At 39.4% G+C, this 19,684-nt stretch overlaps 1 protein-coding gene across 9 annotated transcripts in view; it reads right to left on the reverse strand.

Annotated features, from left to right (window-relative positions):
* The window catches only part of RABGAP1L (RAB GTPase activating protein 1 like), a 262,694-nt gene that overhangs the window by 72,258 nt on the left and 170,752 nt on the right, over positions 1–19,684 (reverse strand). For 8 of the 9 annotated variants that reach the window (XM_037404169.1, XM_037404168.1, XM_037404172.1 and 5 more), the window contains one exon: positions 14,675–14,716. In XM_037404169.1, coding sequence (XP_037260066.1) covers positions 14,675–14,716 — 42 coding nt within the window. Of the gene's footprint in view, positions 1–2,151; positions 2,777–14,674; positions 14,717–19,684 lie in introns of those variants that run through there. The other variant, XM_037404175.1, reaches the window with a different exon arrangement.

The raw sequence follows: 19,684 nt of genomic DNA on the forward strand, positions 1-19,684 counted from the left end.
TAGTATCCCTCTGCTCAAAATTTCACCACTGCATTTATACGTAGTTCCAGACTTAGAAAGCTAATGTTCGTTCTGCCACACAAAATACTGATGAATGTGGATAAAGACAAACACAAAATCTACTTGCTTCATCCACCCACAGTCATCCCAAAGGGGATAAACCCACACAGAATTAGGACTGTTTCACTTGCCCATCAACGCAGGTAGCTGATGCAGTGAGTAGGTGATCTGAATTTTTCTACAGCTGGCATAAAGGTTATAGATTATATTTCTCATTTAACAATACAATGGCACGTATTCTGCCTGTTCTAGGCATTTATTCCCAAAACCACAGGCGATGGAGAAGCTTATGCATGTACAAAAGAATCTAGTTCTTAATTTTATGACAACACTGAGGTTTTGAAATATCTTCAGTTCTGATTAAAGTATAGATTCCTGGTCTCTAGAGATTTCTCATTCTAAAAAAAAATTATCAGGAACATGGTCTCTCCTCCTCTACAGAAGGGGTATATGTCAAAAGGGATATATGTTAGAAGAGATATATTAAGCTAATAAAACCTGACAGGAAACCCCGCTGACTCCACAAGTCAAGACTCTCTAATAACACAAGCGTGATTTGTATTATTTTGCCTTTTCCCCCCTCTTTTTTTCTTTTTTAATAAACAGCATGATGTCACGCAGCAAAGCTAAGCTGCCTGGGTGATGAAGTATGCTAAATTTCCTGGTATTCTCCATCTGGAGGGCCAGATACAAAGCCTGATTAAGTAGAGTGAAAAAGAGCTTCGTGGTTTTGTCTCTGCTCTCCTTAGAGCTCATCACAAAACAATTCACAATGATTTGGCAGTCCTTGCCCAAGAGACCATCAGCAGGATGGGATGCATGAATGTTTAGGTACACTTAGAGGTAAACTGGAATAACATTCACACAACAGATTCAACCATGCGTTATTAGCTACTACACTCAATTCCACAAGTGACTGTAGATATGCAAATTCATCTGTGCTTCACTAGCAATCAAAAGAGTTTGTGGATTTTTTATTTTTATCCAACATCTCACAGTGCAGAGACACACTGGTTCAACCACCCACCCTTTTTTTTTTTTTTTTTTTAACACCAAACATAATACGCAGAGCACATTCATTTCTGTGAGTATGCTGCAGAACACGGGTACAGGCTTCCGTAGGACGATGAAAATGTTAAGCCAGGTCACTGTAACCACCTGAAAGGACTGTACAGCATATGGAAATAAAGGAAAGGCACCATCCCACTAGGAAATGGGATGGGACGAGTAAAGAACTGTCTTCACATGCATCACATCAAAATGACATTCTGATGTACAAGGCTGTTGAGCAAGTGTACCTCTGAGCTGCAGCCAGGTTTAGTTACAACACCCAGAGCAGACTCAGCTAGGAGGAGGCACTGACTCCTGGATTTGCCACTCTTTTGTGGGTTTGAGTCTGCTTCATACAGCAGTAGAAATGGTAAGTGTGCTCCTCCGTACCGTAACACACCACACCAACTTCAGGCCATTTCACACACAGACATCATTTGCTATGATGGATAAAACCATCTTTAACAATTTAATTCCCAGATAATTCTACACATGTATTTTAAACTTTTTTTACATACTGTCAACTGCCTTTTCAAGATCAAACACAGAAACAGCAGTAAACGAAAATACATCAACACAGATTGATTTTTTATGAATGTTTAAAGCTAACCTTTGATGTCACAAGTATAAAATTTGAAATGCTGAGCATTATCGCACTTTTAATCAGTATCTAGGAGTAGACTGGGCATGCTGTTTATTTGGAATCATTACAGAACTAAGAACAAAAGCATTCATGGCTTTAGGAAAGATATTTTTTTTTTGTAAGGCAGCCCTGTTCGTGAACCCTTCAAGCTAGTTAAGGAGTGGCACCGATCCCCATTAGCAGGACTAGCATCCAGCCCTCCCAGCTGACATCAAAAAAAAAAAAAGAAAAGAAAAGACTCAGTGCTTAGCAGATGGGTTTATGAGAAGCCAAGAGGAAAAAATATAAGAGACCTCTCATGCCTCCATTCAGTGTCAGCAATCCTGGGGAAGGGAATGCAGGTTTGGGAGGGAAGATGCCAAATTTGCAATGAATTAATTTCAAGAAAATGATCTCACCGCAAGCAGCCGAGGCACAAATAGGCGATGCCCCATTCCCAGAAGTTCCAGCACCCGACATGCATACTCATTCACCAGCTTGCTTCTCTCGTCATGCATGTCCTGGGACTTTTTGACAGGTGGTGTGAGCTTGGCAGCTGGGGTTTTGCAAGGCACCCCTTCTTCCATGAGCAGCAAGTAGTAAGTATCCAGAGTGAGAAGAACAGGCTTTGAACCGCAATTTCAAAAAAGTGCAAGATTAGAAGAGCCAGCCTCAGATCTTTGAAATGGGCTTGGATGGCCGCCTACAGCAATGCCCGTCGGTCTCTCAGAAAGAGAAAGGCATCTTTGCTAAGAATCAAGGAAAAATATGATCCACCCTGCTGGCTCAGCCAGAGTCCAAAGTAGATTTGAAAAACAAACCAGAGAAAACATGGATCTAAAAATGTACCTAAAAAGCAGGAAAATGGCAGAAAATGAGTGCAGGAAAGCTTGAATGGGAGAAAAGCAATGGAGAGCTTTTAGGGCTCTGTGTCTGTGGACGTGTGTGCAAGCAGCAGCAATAAGAGCAATAAAGCCAGGGCAGTTCTAAAGCTGCAAAGAGAAAAGGATGAGCTCATTGCAATCTCTGATTCGTGACAAGCGTGGCGGCTGCCGCTGCTGCCTCTCGCTGTGAATCAGTAATGAAGGGGTAGGCAAGGAGGGGGCTGGGAGGAGGAGGAGGGGGTGAATGAGCATGCAGAGAGCTCTCGGGGGAGAATGCCGTAATAAGAAGCCAATAGTGAGCGGCTGGACAGCTGAGCTCCCCCTCCCCGTCTACCTTAAATCAATTCAGCTGTAAGGGTTTTTGCTTTTGAATCCCAGGCTCACGGCACATGAACTGCATCCTCTAACGTTTGATGGTTAGGAAGAAACTGGCCTGCCAGCTGGTATAATGAGTTGTAGTCAATCCACTTCTGAATAATGCAAATACAGAGTCAGCACAACCCGGAGACGGGCAGGTAGGGCAGGAGACCCTCATCCCTCCCAGATGATGGATGGGAGAGGAGCAAGGACATCATGATGGACTGCTGGTGAGGAGAGAGCAGCAGGCGGCTTCTGAGAAGCTGAGAAGCCATAGCCCATCTTTGCATAGCTTGTACAGGATTGAATTCAATAATTTAAATAATAATAATTTCCAGCGCTGTGTTCTCAGGAGGCATTTCTAAATCTAGAGATGACGGGCAGAGAGGGAATGATGTCAGCACATGCATTTGAATTGATTCTAGAAATTAACTGCACACTTGTAAGGAAAATGCTATGATGTCACACCTTAAATTGCCTCACATCGCTCCCATGCAGGGAACTGGCCAGGTGCCTCTGCCATCTGGGTAAAGACAGCCTGGCAGGTATTACTTCATTTCATGGATTTTACGAAGTACGTTTTAATGCTGCTTCATTTTCGAATTGCCTAGTTATAAAATGGGCTATGTAACAGAACAATACACATTTCCCATCAGAGCAGACACCAACATTCCATACACATCTAACATACAGAAAGGTGGTAATTTAAAATATTGCGAGGAGCTCTATGGATCTAAAACACATTAATAGCAAACACTTCTGCAAATATAGCTCTAAATATCATATGCCTAACATGTCAAGAAAAAACATATTTAGTTAAAATACTAATGCCAAGCAAAAGTCTGTAGCATGGAGATAATAAACATGTTTACTGTGAACATGACTAGACAAGTACTACAAAAGCAGAGAAAATTAGAAAAAGATACTAATTGCATTCAGTCTGACATACCACCCATAGTGGACTCCTTTCAAATATAAGTAAATTCTCTTGGATGAGAATTATTATTATTATTATTATTTTAAAAGGACATTATTATCAAAAGCAGTCCCACCCACAGAGATCACCTTGGCTCATGGTGACACACGAAGCAGGTGGGAAAATGGTTAAAGCAGAACCAGCAGAAGTCATAGGTCAAAGATGACAGAGGATGACAATGAGGCCTCACCCACTTACCCTCTGGTGACATGGGGTTTAAGTCAACTAAAGCACCTGCAAATTTTGCGCCGTATTGGATAAGCTGTTTAATACAGGTGGTCTTCTGGAAGCTGATTTAAGTGTCTCAGGTTATGAACCACTGTTTTGCAGATAAAAATCTTCCGTACGGATCAGTCCACAGAGCAGGGTTCTGAAGAGGTGGAGGCTACAGCAGTCCTGAGATGAGGGGTATTTATGAGGTCCTTTACAAGAGAAGCCATGACTCAAGAACAAAAGCACAAGCAACAACTCCAGGTTAAGACTATAGTGAAGATTGTGATGGGAACTCTCCTTTCCAAAATCTCTCTGCATGCAGTTACAGAGATTCTGGTTTATTATGAATTTTGTTATTAAATATATAGGTAAACACCACAATGCTGCTAAATTATACATCACAGGTTAAATTATCAGCTAACCAGACTTATGTTTGTAGGGTGAAACGTTTCAAAGAAAAGGGAGTAGCTTTCCGTATTTTTTCTGAATTTCTTAAGTGTTTCCATTTAATTTAAACACATGCTGGTAAACGTGGTATTTTAGAAACATCAGGTTTTATCTTCCACATGTGAATGAAAACGTTGCTCAAAACGTTAAAAAGGAGTAAGAGCATTATACTGCGTGTATTGGGAGGCAAGTTACAGAACTGACTAGAAGCACAGAGGTGAACCAGCAGTCACCGGTGACTTGTGGGCAAAACAGGAAAGAGGTCAGAGAATTCAGAGCACCATCCATGTCAAAAGCCTTAAATTCTTCCTTGCATATACCAGACTTCAATAAGCTAATAGCTAACTCTCATCCTTATAGAAATTCAGGTTTGGTTCACTTTGTGCAAGGCCTAGGCTTACGAAAAATGAAGTGATCATTATATAAAGTCTTTAGCTGTAGAAAGTTATAATAGCATCCAATAGTTAGAAGATAAAACCAGATGAATTCAGGTTATAAATAAGGTGTAAATTTTTAGGAAAGAGGAAAATTAACTACAGGATTAGCTTCCCAAGAGATGTGGTCTACTACCATCATTACAATTTTTACATTAGGCCTGGATTTCTTGTTTAAAAAGAGGTCTCTCAAATAAAAAAACCCACACCTTAATTATCAGCTGAAATTCAACACTTTGTGTTTTTCAGGAGCTCCTTTCACACAGCTTAACAGTGAACTGTCATTCAGATGTGCAGTTAGAGACTTTTTACACTCCCTACCACTCTTAAATACTTCCACATCCTCAATGAACACTATATGTTATTTTAATGCATGTCCGACCAGGAACTGCAGTTTTCCCTTCATGTAAACTTCACTACTCTCATCCATGCCATTAGATTACTGTCCTGCCTTCTTCAGAAGGGCCGGACTGAAGCGAACTTAAAAACTAAAAATGGCTCAAAAGGCAGTAACTGGTACAGCAAGTAGAATATCTTCGGATGAACACATATTAGTCGTGCTTTGATTTCCATGTCACAGACTATCTATCTGGTCTTTAAGTACAGTTAAATCCTCCATGTTTACTCACATGGGACTGATGCAGTTCAGTTCTGCTCAGATGTACACAGCTGATGTCCAATGAACTGGGAAGAAGTGGCTAATGGCAAAATATTTTCTAAGCAAATAAAACCATATAGGATGCGAGTTGAAATTACCTATATGTTCTGAATCTTGTAGCAAGATACCAAGGATCTTGATAAGTCCTTTGTAAATCTCCATACTTTAAAATATACCAAATTAGAAGAACATATGAAACACTACAGAACATAAATAAATAAACAAATAAATAAATAAATAAATAAGTGTATATAAAACCTGAGAAAATATTTGGGAAAGGCTCATGGAATTCCACGACAAATGATGGGTTTCTATCTATCATTTTATGACAGTTGAAGTGGGAGCTTTGTGCTTCTTCTTCTGTTTTCTATGGGGAAAAAAGTATGTGCCATCAGGACTGTTGCAGCCTCTACCTTTAGATTTTCTATCTTTCTATCTTCTATCTTTAATATTTTGCCAAGAATGCATAGAGCCTGAACACAAACATGTTAGTTTTAAGGTATACATAGTGGGTTAGTTCCCAGGTAACAGTATTCTCACTTGCATGTTGAACAAGGCACAACCACTTGCTGTAAAAACTGGCAACCTGCCCACCTGACATTATTTTAAAATGATGGCCCTATGGGAGCACTACAGATTTCCTTCATCCCTCTCTGCTCCCGCTGCTTGCCCACGTTCCCCCTGAGCAAGCAGCCCAGCCTTTTGTGTCCTCCCTCTACCCCAGTCCTTCCTGCAAAACCACCACTGGTCTCGTCTCCTATCCTGCACTTTGCGTTGACAAGAATATCAAATTTTTACGATAATGGGGCACAATACTGAAAGGTCACTACTCAGATAAACTAAACATTTTCATAATTGCTATATCAATTCCTAATTGATCAATGATGATGTATGATAGCATCTCTCTTTTCTATGTCAACTGCAAAAAACAGAAAAAGGAAACAAATTGGATCGCCTTTCACATTTTAGTGGCAAAAATTACTGACTTTGAAAAGCTGAACAGTCTGTAATACTGGAAGAACAAAAAAGAAAGTTCCCCTTGAAGTTTATTCCTGTAAAAGGATAAGAAAAATTCTGCACCAGAACAGCTCTGAAAAATCCATCTGCGTTACATCATGCCCACCATAAGAACCTCACCTCTTACCTTATCAGAAATTACTTTGTCCTTTCTGTTCTTCAGGTCTAATTACAACTGTAATCTGGATTTAGTGAAGTTTACATTTTTACCATTATTAGAGAGAACATGATAAAAAAATTAATTTCCATAGCAGATTCCACCAGCAATGTGTGCTGGCGTCTCGCTGGTCGGTCTGTTCTTAAATGACTTGGAGAAGAGGGTGAACTGCGGGGTGACAATGTTTGCAAGTGCTACTAAATTATTCAGGGTTTAAAGACAGGGGCTTACAGTAAAGAATTGCAGAAGGACTGTAAGAGACTGAATGACGGGGCAATAGTACGGTAAATGAAAGTCAATGTACATAAATGTAAATTGATGCATATGGAGAACAGTTATCAATTTTATATATAAATTATAGACTCTGAGCTGACAATTGCTACTCAGGAATGAATCCTGGAGTCACTTTGCACAGTTTTATGAAAATATCAGCTCAGTGCACAGCAGCAGTCAACTAAATACACCAAATAGTAGGAATTAATAGGAAGGGAATAGAGATCTAAACAGAGAATGCCATTATTCTACAGTATAACTCCTTGTGTTTTAATCTTTGATATTATGCTTTACTCTGGTCCTCCCATCTCAAAAAGGAGATAACAGAGACAGTAAAGTATTTATAGAGTGAATAAGCTCATCGGAGGCTTCCAAATGTGGAGACAAATAATAAGAACAAAGATTATTAAACCTGGAACATAGACTGTTGATGAGGGATATGTAGACTTATAAAATCATGAGTGGTGTGGAGAAAATGAAGAGGTACCATCTGTCCAAAATGCCTTCCAACACAGGAACCTCACATGAAACTCACAGGTGACAGGTTCAAAGCAAACAGAATGATAAACTGAGAAAATCTCTGTGGCTGCTAGTTTACTGTGTCCAAAAAGTCACCAGACAAACCCCTGGAATAACAAATCATATAGAGTTATTAAATGTGAGACACCACCTCTTTCTCAGAGTCTCCAAGACACAAATTGCCAGGGGGAGCAGGGGAAGAAAGAGTATTATGAGTATTATTGCCCTTTTCTTACAGTCTTTCCTATGTACCCACTGTTGGCAACAAGATACTGGGTAGGTAAGCCTACAAGTCTGACCTGGAATAACTATTTTACGTTTTTATTTACTTCAATTACATACTTAAGAAACAATTTTTCCGTAAGGTCACAAGATTTGCTAGGCACATATATACAATATATTAAAAAAATAATAAAATATAATAAATAACAAAAACTAATAGCATCAGTCAGAACTGTATGCAGTCCTGAAAACACCATCTTCAGTTTCCAACATCTCGAAATTACAAACAGACAATATAATGGGGAGGTGTCATCAATATATAAATCAGGGTCCGGCGCTGCTAAAGAAATGCAGTCCAACAAATTTTTTGTTACCTTCTCTGCATTCAGTCTTCTATTCCTTTAAAAAGAGAACGTCTCCTCCCTCAAAATTCCAAATTTATGGTGAACATTCACCTAATAGAAATTTAACCAATTTCAGGCATGAGGAGATCAAATGGGCTAAGAAAGTAACTAGTCAGGACAGGATGGAGTTTTAGCATGCAGATAAATGCGGACATTGAGAAAATTGGTTATATTAAGGCTGGGAAATCAGCAGTCTGGGAGTTGAATGATTTTGGAAGTTTTCAGGCACAGATTTTTCATTTGAAAGAGATAATCTCCAACCAGTCACCACATACTGGTTTTTGGGGTAGGGGGTGCGGGTGTCGGGGAGGAATTCTTCAGCCCTGCAAAACCTACAGTTTAAGGACATCCTCAATTTAGGAACTAGAAATATAAAAACAGTGGTCTGAGAGCCTCTTGAAAACTGAATTTCTTGTCCTCTACCTAATGGAGAAGGCTTTGAAAACAGAACAGTTGGTTCTGATCCCTGGCACCAAAGAGTTAGGATCATCTTCTCTACCAGAAGCTTCAGCTCTTATCCTGGGATCAGCCACATAAAGAAGCTAAAAAAAATTTCAGTAGAAATACAAAGAACATCTATTTTTCCTTATATTCTAATGTGGACACTTCTGTTTTATCTTGAAACGAGTCTTTTGAAGATTTAATGCACTTACAGAGTGGACTAAACCAGATCACCTAGATTCAAAACCAGTTTAGGTTGGAAAGGAAGCCTGCATGTCAATTCACCCAACCCTTGGCTTAAAGCAGTGCCAATTTAACAATCAGTTCAGGCTCCTCAAGCCATTGCAAATGCAAAGAACAGCATCTGTATGCAGAGAGAGAACGAAATAACTCTTGGATACAAGGCCTAAGTACCTTTACCTACACACTCAGTGAACTTCTCATGTGATACCTCTCAAAAAGTTACAGTAATTATCACAATTTCATTCCCAACTGAAAGACAATCCACATTTTTTAATTATCTGCATTGACAATATGCAAGTTTTACCTAAAATGGGCACCTGTCCAGTCTTCACTGACATCCTCAGAAGTTTAGCCAGTAAGATTACACAAATTTTCGGTAAGATGTGGAAGAGTATGATTGCTCAACTTAACTGTTCCTTCTCTACGGCCTGTTTTCATCTAACCAATAAATTTTATTTCCTTACTTGCTGTTACGACTTGAACCCTTCGGCTTTTGCCTTCTTTGTTTTCTTAAAAGACTACATACACTACTTTTTAAAACACAAACGCCCCAGGCTAGATTGTGGCAAGTGATAATTTCTGAAGCAGGTGACAAAGTGAGACATATCTCAAGGGAAGTCACACTGGTCACTTCAGTTTACACTGCAAGCAACACAGCTTCCTGAAGGAAGAGGTGTCACTTCCCCACCACCAGCAAGATCTAAGCTGCACAAACCCAGATGACGGGTCTGGCTATCTTTGGGTATGTACACTTCTCACAAGCACAGATTTTTCAGCTACGCCTTCAACACAGAACAAAATTTCAGATCTGATTTTCAAGTTCTGGGTGGGTGCAAGCAGTAATTCAGGAGATGGATGGACAAAATCCAAGACAGGTGAAGTCAGATGTCTATCCAAAGAAGATAATGTCTTGAAAGTGAGAAAAGAAAACCTACAATTCACTATTGCAAATTCATCAAGAAGTGAAATGCAAAATGTATACAGAAGTACATCATAATTTTATTCAAAATTTGTGCTTTTACACAACCCCAAACTTCAGGTGGTGAAACAGTATTTGTGGAACCCGCTCATTCGTCATGAATACTATTTCATGCAAACAGCCCCCATAGTTCTCAGATGCAGTAGATTTTTTAGAAATATGGAAATACATTAATATAGAAAACATTGTGACCTCTCTTAAAGATTCAGTCATTCACCTCTAAAACGATTAATACAGAATTGAGGAGATACAGAACTATTAAGATGCTCTAGAGTTCAAGAAAACTAAAAATACTGGTTTATTTAGTAAACAATATGAATGGTATCTATAAATACTTAAAGGTGATAAACACTAGTGTGAGTGTCGTTGGAAATGGACTATTTGAGATAAAGGACAATGCTGATATAAGAGTAGATAAGTGTAAAATGATCAGTAATAAATTTAAACTGGAATAAGGGCAACGGCCTTCCATCAGCAATATTGCTGCTGTTACTAGTTTATGAAATGGATGCTGTGTCACATAATGGCATCATATAGCAGAGGTGCATTTCTTTGGCCCAGGAGGTCCTTTGCAGTCCAAATACAGAAAAAGATAAAGATAAAAAATAACCCTCCTTATACAAGGTAGGTTTGACAGTTTGTTGGTTTGGGTTTTTGTTGGGGTTTTTTTTGTTTGTTTTTTTGTTTTGTTGGGGTTTTTTTTGTTTTAATCTAGGGAGCCTCTGTATCAACTACTTGAATTAATAGCATCATCTGCTGTCCCCGCCACTACAACCAGTATGCTTCTCCGTAATCTGCTGGGCACAGACTGACACAAACAACATTGAGACCGAAAGGTGGCAACAGAAATAACCGATAAACACAACTGTTTTGTTTGTGTAGTAGACAGTTATCACTCGATAACACGCAGTGAGAAGTGTAAGAACTCATAAGCACCGTTAGAAATGCTGCTTGCATTTGCCTGAGCTCAAGGAACAATGTATAGAAGTACTGGTTTTAAGGTAACATAGGTACTGAAGTGAAACTCTGTAAGATAATAACGCACTGGCTGGGAAACACAAGCAGTAACAAACACGTTGCTTCTCACTATTTTCAACCCATTTTACTTGGAATATTATACATCTTCCTGTTCAAAACTATGGGTTTTCTCTGGCATTAAGTAACATGTCCTTAATGTCAGCCAGATGAAAGCTCAACAACCTAAGCATCGACCTTAAGAGCTGTTACAAATCGCACTCCATGAGTAGATGAACCCTCAAAAAGAAAGCTGGGATATGGACCCATTTTAAACCCCCGTGGTTCATCCCTGCACGTGTACTCCTCCCTGCCTTTTCAGCAGTTAGCAACTACAACAGTAGTTAATCTAGAGGCCGATTTGTCCACAATCACGTTTTGATGTCTGCCTCAGTTAGCTAATTCAAAAACAAAGCACGTGTTTAGCTATTTTTGCTAAGGTAGCACAATCAGAGGATTAAGGAAATAATTACCAAAATATTACAATATGAAAGAAAGCTTATTATTGATATTTTTTTCTTAGCACATATGAAGATTTTAATGCTTACTTTGTAATTTCCAAGTAAGAAACTAACTAGCTGATGACAAAACAGATCAGAAAGCATGCCGGCACTGGAATGGTGTATTTTCCTTTATCATTCATAATTAACGGTCTTAATTGGGATTTTAAAAATAAAAATACCGACGTTGTTTGTTGAGTTGCTCTAAACCAGTTTTCTACTCTGCCTTTTTCAACACTGGGGTTCTTTGCACACCCCAGTGCTTCACCGTATTTCTGCTGCTCAGAAAATGAAAGGTGAAGGATTCAATCTTCCGTCAGCTCGGTTTACTAAATGTTAATTCAGTTGCAGTCTCTCCATGACCGAACAAAGTGATTAATTTCAAACTGTAAAATAGTGCCACCAGCTGGAGAGCCTGGCTGATGAGCACTGTGGAATACACGAAAAGCAGTGACATGCATTAAAAAGCGTAACATTTGGATGCTACGGGAAAAAAAGACCATGCTTTTCCTTCTATAAGAAATCAGATTAATGCCCTATTGCAAATTATGGCCTCCATAGGAGGTCACAAAGCTTTAGCTATTCATTGCCACAATCATACTCAGAACTAGGAGAAAGGGAAGGATTGCCCTCATGTCTTAAATACATGTTTATCTTCCAAAGATTACTGCATCAAGGTGTCTCGGGTAATTGGTCACAGAAGTAGTACTGTCATTTCAAAACTAACAAGATTCGCTTTGAACACTAGCAGCTGCTTGTAACAGTGAGAAACTGCATTGAGTAGAAGGGAGTTCAAGATAAAAGCTTTATTCTGTTGCTATTTAATGAGGGACTGAGGCACACGCTTCACAAGGAAGTGAGCAAAACGGCATTTACACAATAAACACTCAATATCCCACTGACGAAGGATTCCCTCGTCCAAATTAAAAAGAATCCAAAAGATTGTGGATGAGAGAATAATCGCTCTGTTTTAACAAGGAACAAATCCTTAGAGGCTGTTTTAGTTTGCTTCAGAATCAGAGAGAGACAAGAGCTCAGAAACCCAGTTTTTAAAGTGGTTGTTCTGCAGCACGCACATTCAGTTTCTGTAACTTAAAAAGACCTGTATGCTAAATCACTTTCTAATGATTTTTCTAATGATTAGGAAAGATTATGAACACATTTGAATAGGAAAAAAATTACTTTAGGTCTTGGAGTAGAAAATATTTTCCTCCCTAACGGAACAGCAATTCCTGCTGAAAGCAAATCATAACGCTAATTCAATTGTATATAATCACCAGCTCCATCTTGGTACCACCATGGAACTGTGCTCGGACGTGAGTGTTTCTGACCCAGAATCTTGTCTGTCTTACCTGTATTTTCTTTGTACTTGTTTTTGGTTGCAATATAGAAATACTTTCCCAGGATTATACCTCCCTTACCACTTACAGCCTATTACTGCCAGAGCAGGCAGATACAGCCTACTGCAAATATATGCATATATAAGAAGAATTGCTATAAGCAGAATTGAAACCAACTCTTAATACAAAATTGGGCTAATTATTCAACAACAAAAAAAATCCTTACGTGCTGTATGACATCTGTGAGTTAAGGATTTTAGTCCTTTCCAACATCATCACATTTTCTGAATAGTTGTTCTGCTGCTAACCTCAGTTCAACCATTCCCACCACCAGCAGCTGGAAGCGGCCCACTGGGTGCATCCCCACGGGCTCAAAATCATCCTTCACAACCAAACTGAACTAAGCTCCCATTTCCCAGAAACCTTGCCAGCTATTTTCAGCTCAGTCCAAGTACTCCTCTCCTTTTCTTCTTCAGTTTTAAGATCCATAAGCTATCATCTCTACCTCTGTTGAGAACCTACTACTGTGGCAGCATACCTGTTGGGTGCTGCTTGAATGCTTGCTTTCACTTCTTCACTATCACACCGTAACCTACTAGATTTCCCTTTATCCATACTGGCCTTAAAAACCAGAACATTAACAAGCCCCCGTAGTTGCAAATAAAATATGAAACAGGAAGAAAAGAGCACACACCTCCCTCCTCCCTTTTTACAAATTTAGATTTGTGTAGGAGCACTTCCCTGGAAACGTACAAGGAAGAAATTTCCTGTTTATAGGCAACTTCATTTAATATATATACTCACGCAGAAAGTCACAGCCCCATTTGACACATTAACTCTGTTAGTGTCAAACACATTATTTTGGACATTTGCTTACCATAACGCTAAATACTGTCTCATACCTACACTGCAGTACTTTGCCAAAGTTACCCTACCTCAAGTGAAAATATATGTGTTCTGAAATTTCCAATTGCTCTGTTCACAGCAGCAGCATACATATATTCCTGGCATGGAGCACTTTTTCTGTAAAACTGCCACAGAATTTGAATCTCTGAAAATTACTCTTTACTGAGTAACTCAACCAGTAGTTGTTCTCCCTTTCAAGGTAAATGATAAGGAAAACCCACTGGAGAACTAGCAACAGCGTCATGATACTAGTCAGCGTACATGTCGTGGGGCTGTTGTGTTAGGAGTGACAGGCTGCTCTACCCTGAGCCTTAGCCTAAATTATTTGACAAGGATATAATTTGAATTCAAAGGTGGCATTTCAAATTCCATACCACATGCCTGAACCTGTACTGGATTTCAACTAGAGCCAACTTGTGAAGGTTGATGTAAGTTAACTTTGAGCTATCTCACTGGCATCAAAAGGGCCAATGCTTTACTTAAAGGTTTACTTGTTTGTTTGTTCAGGTAAATTTTGTGTCAAAGCCAAAGATAGAAGTTCTCCATATTATAAAAGACTTCCATTCCTCTCTTAACATTACAAATACATTCGATACCAAATAATATTCAACCACATGCATCTTGAATATTTATATTAAAGAACCCAGCCACAAAATAAATATGCTGTGAATCAGAATTGTTTTCTTAATAGTAATTACACGAGACTTTTAAATCCTTAGACTGCACTCCTTGTTCCATGAACTTTGTGACACGATCAAGTTTAATAGAAACAGACCTACTGTAAGTACAATTTTGAAGATATCTCTATCCAAATAGATATTTGTCATGCGTTCTCTCCTCCAGAAGCCCCACTATTATTGTTCCCTTAGAGATGATATATTAAGCTAAGAAAATAGTCCATACAGTTTAATAACATTGAAAATAGAAACAAACAAACCCTTTCTAATCAATGACTTACCTTTAAGAGAGCCAAGGCTACATGGAAGATTATGTTCATACCCTGAAAATAAGAAGAAAAATACTTCAGTCAGTCCCAGCATACCAGCCTCTCTTCCCTATTACTTACTATGTAGCATCAAAACTAGATGCTGCCAGTCTCTGGGGAATGCCTCCCTCTTCCCTGCTACACTTCAAAGTTCATCATTAAAGCCCCAAGGCACAGGTTCCAAACTCCCGGCTGGGGAAGAAGACAGCTCTTTGGAGCTTTTGGAATGTTACTGTTCAATTAATCAGGTGCTATGGATGCGACAGAATATCCCTACATCGTTTCAGTACCTGTCAATGCTGGTTTTCACGAGCAGTGCATCAAAAAAACCACAATAAACATTCTAGTTGATAGCATTTTTGCCAAGTAACTGAGCTTAGCTCAGTTTAACCATGTACAATCTTTCATGCTCAAACTGTAAAAAAAGAACCAAAATGAAAGAAAAAAGACCCCACGAGTACACAATACACCTTTTTCGCTGCTATTAACCAAAAGTCCAAACTATTTCAAAGGTAAGCAAGCTGATGTCTGTATCAAAGAGTTGCCTTCTGTTTTGATAAAGCTGGAAACACAAGTGTACAGAAATCTATTCAGTGAAAAATACAGTGATGATGTGAAATTATTTAAAAATCAAAGAAAGTAAAACCCACTCATGTGACTGATCACAGAGGGGTGAAAAAGGCTACATTTCCACTTACGTTGCATACAAAAATATGAAATAGTATTCCTCTGCTTTTGTTCAACATCGTTTTATTTTGACAATTAAGACTTGGAGATTTTTGCAGAGGGAAGGGCAACATGTACCCTGAATGAGGCTCCTTTGGAGCAGCCTAACTGAAACTGCTCCTGGGGTCCTGCTTGGAAAAGTAGCCAGGGGCAGATCAGGCCAGAGGATGCAAGCTGACAGCCTTGCTGGCAAAGCACACATTGCCTCTGCTGCTGGAAGCACCTCTCCTGTCTGTAGCCTACATATCTTGATTATTTAAGATTATAAAGAGCTTTGTGTTCATTGAAATAATGAAAAATACCATATGCAAGTCTCATTTGTACTATGTACTTTGCGTTCAGACTATTTTCCTAGATTGTATTTTACAAATCCTCTTGCCTGCTTGTTTAATGGCATGATAAATCTTTTCTTATAATGTCTTTCAGAGCTGATACCTAAAAATTTGCACACAAGGAATACTGTCGTTGCAATACATATCATTGTGGGATAACAACAGGACTTTTTCTAAGGGAAACTTCTCCAATGAATTTCTGCTTCTGCAACTGCATATTTTTCCAAGTCTCTTACTGGAAGTCTGAGATCATATTTCTATAAAAATTAGCTTTCATAAAAATCTGCAGAGACTGTTCAGAGGTATTCTTGAGAAGAAATTGCATTTTTTTACATGGGTAGTATGGTGCCTTGAAGGTACCATTAATTAGTCTTGGAAATGCTACGACATTAGATATAATGAATATTGCAACACTCTGTGAATTAATTTGCAATTTGACGCATAATCATTATGATATCAAACTGACTTTTTCCACTAGAGGTCACAATTGTAGCAGGACTGAACCTGGCTTCATCAACAGGAAACCCTTCTTCCAAATAGAACAAGTATTTCAAGGTTACTTCGCTTTTTATACTTCTTTTTAACAGGAAAAAAAAAAAGTCTATCTGTGAATTTCAGTCATGACACTGATAATACTAGCACCACCAGCAGCAAAATAAGTTCATAGTACTCTCAGTTTTATTCCAAATATCAACCTGAAGTCAACATATCATTCCACATGGTCATGACATCAACTTTTATTTCCCAACAGAGAGGATTTGCTGTGAACATACAACCTACAAATCAGAGACACACTGCTACAAGGCATCACAAACACTGTGCTTTCTTCTTAACTGATTGATCAGATTTTGTTATTTTATGAGTAGGAGTATTCTGTCTAATTGTTGGATTACTGAGGAATTAGTATCCTGTGTATTTTCTGACACTACCAAAAAAAAAAAAAACCCAAAAGAAAACCAAACCAGTTTTCATTTATTTTCGATATAATTTTTTTCTGATCTGCCCAAAATTCACATCACTTCTGAATTCAAACTAATCAGACTCTCTCCTGGTACTCCTCCTAGAGGATCACTCTTCACGTGGATAGCAAACGCAGCAGAATAGTTTTCCTGCTTTGAGAATCTTCAGCTCTTTTTCTAGCCCCACTGGGCAAAGGGCAGCAGGCAGACTCCCTCACATTACTGACAACACACAAGCCCCCTAAAATCAGAACACCAAAAGGACTTAAAAACCTTCATTATACAGCTGTCCTGAGTGGCACTCTGCTACTCCTGGGAACAGAAAACATTCCGCACCTCCCTCTTTCCTCAGCAGGAGAGGGAACCCCCAAATCCAGGCGGTATTTCAGACCTGAGGCAGCAGGTGCTGCAGCTCCACACTGACCAGCCTGGACTTGCTGGACCTGGAGGATTAACATACCCCCGACAGCTGAGGGACTGGAGGTGTCATCTGGCCACCTACAGTGAGGCATCTACTCGTGTTTGGGTTTACAGCAAGATGCTTTAGATTTCAAATGCAGTGCCTTACCTACCCATCGTAACAAGGCACTTTATACCCGCTGATCCACATACTTGAGCTATTTTTTTCCTAATGCATGCAAGACTATTCTGACATAGCCAAGCTTAATGATTATGAAAAAGAAGGCTCTGCTCATTTTTCCCCCAATCTCTTATTTAAAATCCTACTTCATTTACCACACACTGATTTATAAGATTCAGCTTAAACTTCTCCATCTATTTTAGAAGAAGGACCAAAAATACCAATGTGCACCAGACATATAAATCATTGCTAGCAATATCCCTCCAGCAATTTTATAATGGAAACATGAAAGTACATACAAATCATCCACAAGGGGGAAAGAGAAGGGAGCCCATACGAAATAAGCTTTGGATAATTACTTTTTAAAATCAAAGGTCATATGTTTAACTAGGCACTTTGAAATAAATGCTTTACTGTCATGCAAATCTCATCTTAATATTTAAAAAAAATGCAAATGTGAAAGTTGTTTGTAATTGCCTAAACGCTTGGGGGGGGTTAATATACAACAGACAGAAGTAAAAATATACACTCACTAAACAAGAACTGTTATAAGAGTACAGGAATGGGTAGGGGCTTATCATCATGTCATATTGCTTCTCCATGATGCTGCTGTTCCTGTGTTTTTCAACCTGAGAGGCTTTGCTGCTGGTGAGTAAATGCAGGAGGAGTGTGCAGCCTGCACAGACATTAAGCCCACAGGCAAAAATCCCAGAAACAAGGCATGTGGGTATCGTTCTCTTCGGAGCTTTTAACTAGCCTTTTGCAGAAGGTTAGCAGTTTCTATGACAGCCTGGCTTATCTGCCTAGTTAAGCATCTGCACAGGATCTTCTGGTTTCCGACAGGTGCTATTTAAAAATTCTCTTAAGCTGGTGTAGAGGCCCAGAGCATTTTAAGAGATCTCATTAAGCTCAGCAGTTCTGGAGAAGGAACAGGCTCGTCTCAAAGCAGACAACCCCTCGACTTCTGCAGTCACGAGGGTAAGATAAGGGTCAGGAAAAGGAAAATGTTAGCGTTTGTGCCACCTTCCAGCCTCCTTCCAGCGCCTGCTGCCTGCCACACTGACCGTGCTCTGCTTTATGACGACTTGCGTAGGACAGCACTTACTTCAGAAGAAGGACCATCGTTTTGCAGAAGAACCCTTTGTACTTACTGGGACGATAGTGCTGGGATGAAAGCTCACCATCCAGTAAACCACCATTTAACTCACTTAGACTGCGCTTTACGGAAGCATCTGCTTATTTATTTATGGCCAAAAGACCCTAATTTCCAACAGGATTGTAGGTAACATTCTCTCGGGCAAAATCGTGAAACTGTATCTCATGAGACTGTAAAAATGAAACACTTCAACTGCATGATACACATGCACGAAATTAAGACTGGCTTAAAGTAAGTGTTAATCTTACTATGTTAACTCTCTTCTAGCAAGAGATTTTCACTGTTCCTTAACTCCCTCTGAAGCCAAGATTCCTTCTGCAGATAGAAGCCCTCTTTGAAGGGTCCTCACTTTGAGTCCCTCTGCACTCTGAAACAAGGTGACTTTTGAAAAGGCCTGAAAAGAAGATCGGGAACAAAGAACAGCAAATGGTAAAGATCTGATTTTGCAGGATCCAGTTTGTCTTTAATGAGATCTCTGTGACAGACAGGATGCCTGTGGCTTCCTTTGGAAGGGAGGAAGCACATATACCCATCTGACCCAGCCCATCTACCCAGAGACCTGAAAAAGGGAAGTTAAGGGGGCAGCAAACTAACGCTTGCTACTAGCAAAGCTCAACAGCCCCGCATGAAGCTGACAGAAGAGTTAGGCCAAACGATTTAATCACGCGGTTATCTGGACCACATCTGCCTAGGGGATGACTGTGGAATTTAGGTCCTGTTTTAAAGCTTCTCTTCAATGCCAGAAGCCTCTGGGAGAAGGTAGGCTATAATAGTTGCTAGCATCTCTCCCCCTCCAACCAAGGTGACCTAACGGACCTTCCTCTGGTTACATGGCAATACCCTCTGCATCATTTTCACAAACAAAAGGAAGTGAATCTCTTAGAAAAAAAATATTGAAAATTCACTTTTTTTATCAGTGTTCTTATCTGTGGTTTTGCTCCTAGATACGCACAACATGTAGAAGAAAACAGTGAAGACACCGATGCAATATTCTCTGAAGTTCAGCACCAGGTAAAGCAGATGTATGTGAAAGTCAACTGAGCACCTCCTTAAGGTCAGAGAAGTCTCAAGCCTCACATGCCATGCCATCAGGAAAACCAGTTAACCTGTTCCAGCTTTCTAATAACTGAATTTTCCTTTTTTGCTAAAGAGAGATTAGCTATTCAACTGAAGTTAATTTGACATTGTTTCATAATTCGAAAGTGTTTCATAATTATGTGTTCAGTTGCA

This window comes from Falco rusticolus, chromosome 11 (assembly GCF_015220075.1).
Source record: "Falco rusticolus isolate bFalRus1 chromosome 11, bFalRus1.pri, whole genome shotgun sequence".
In the NCBI taxonomy this organism is placed as follows: Eukaryota; Metazoa; Chordata; class Aves; order Falconiformes; family Falconidae; genus Falco; species Falco rusticolus.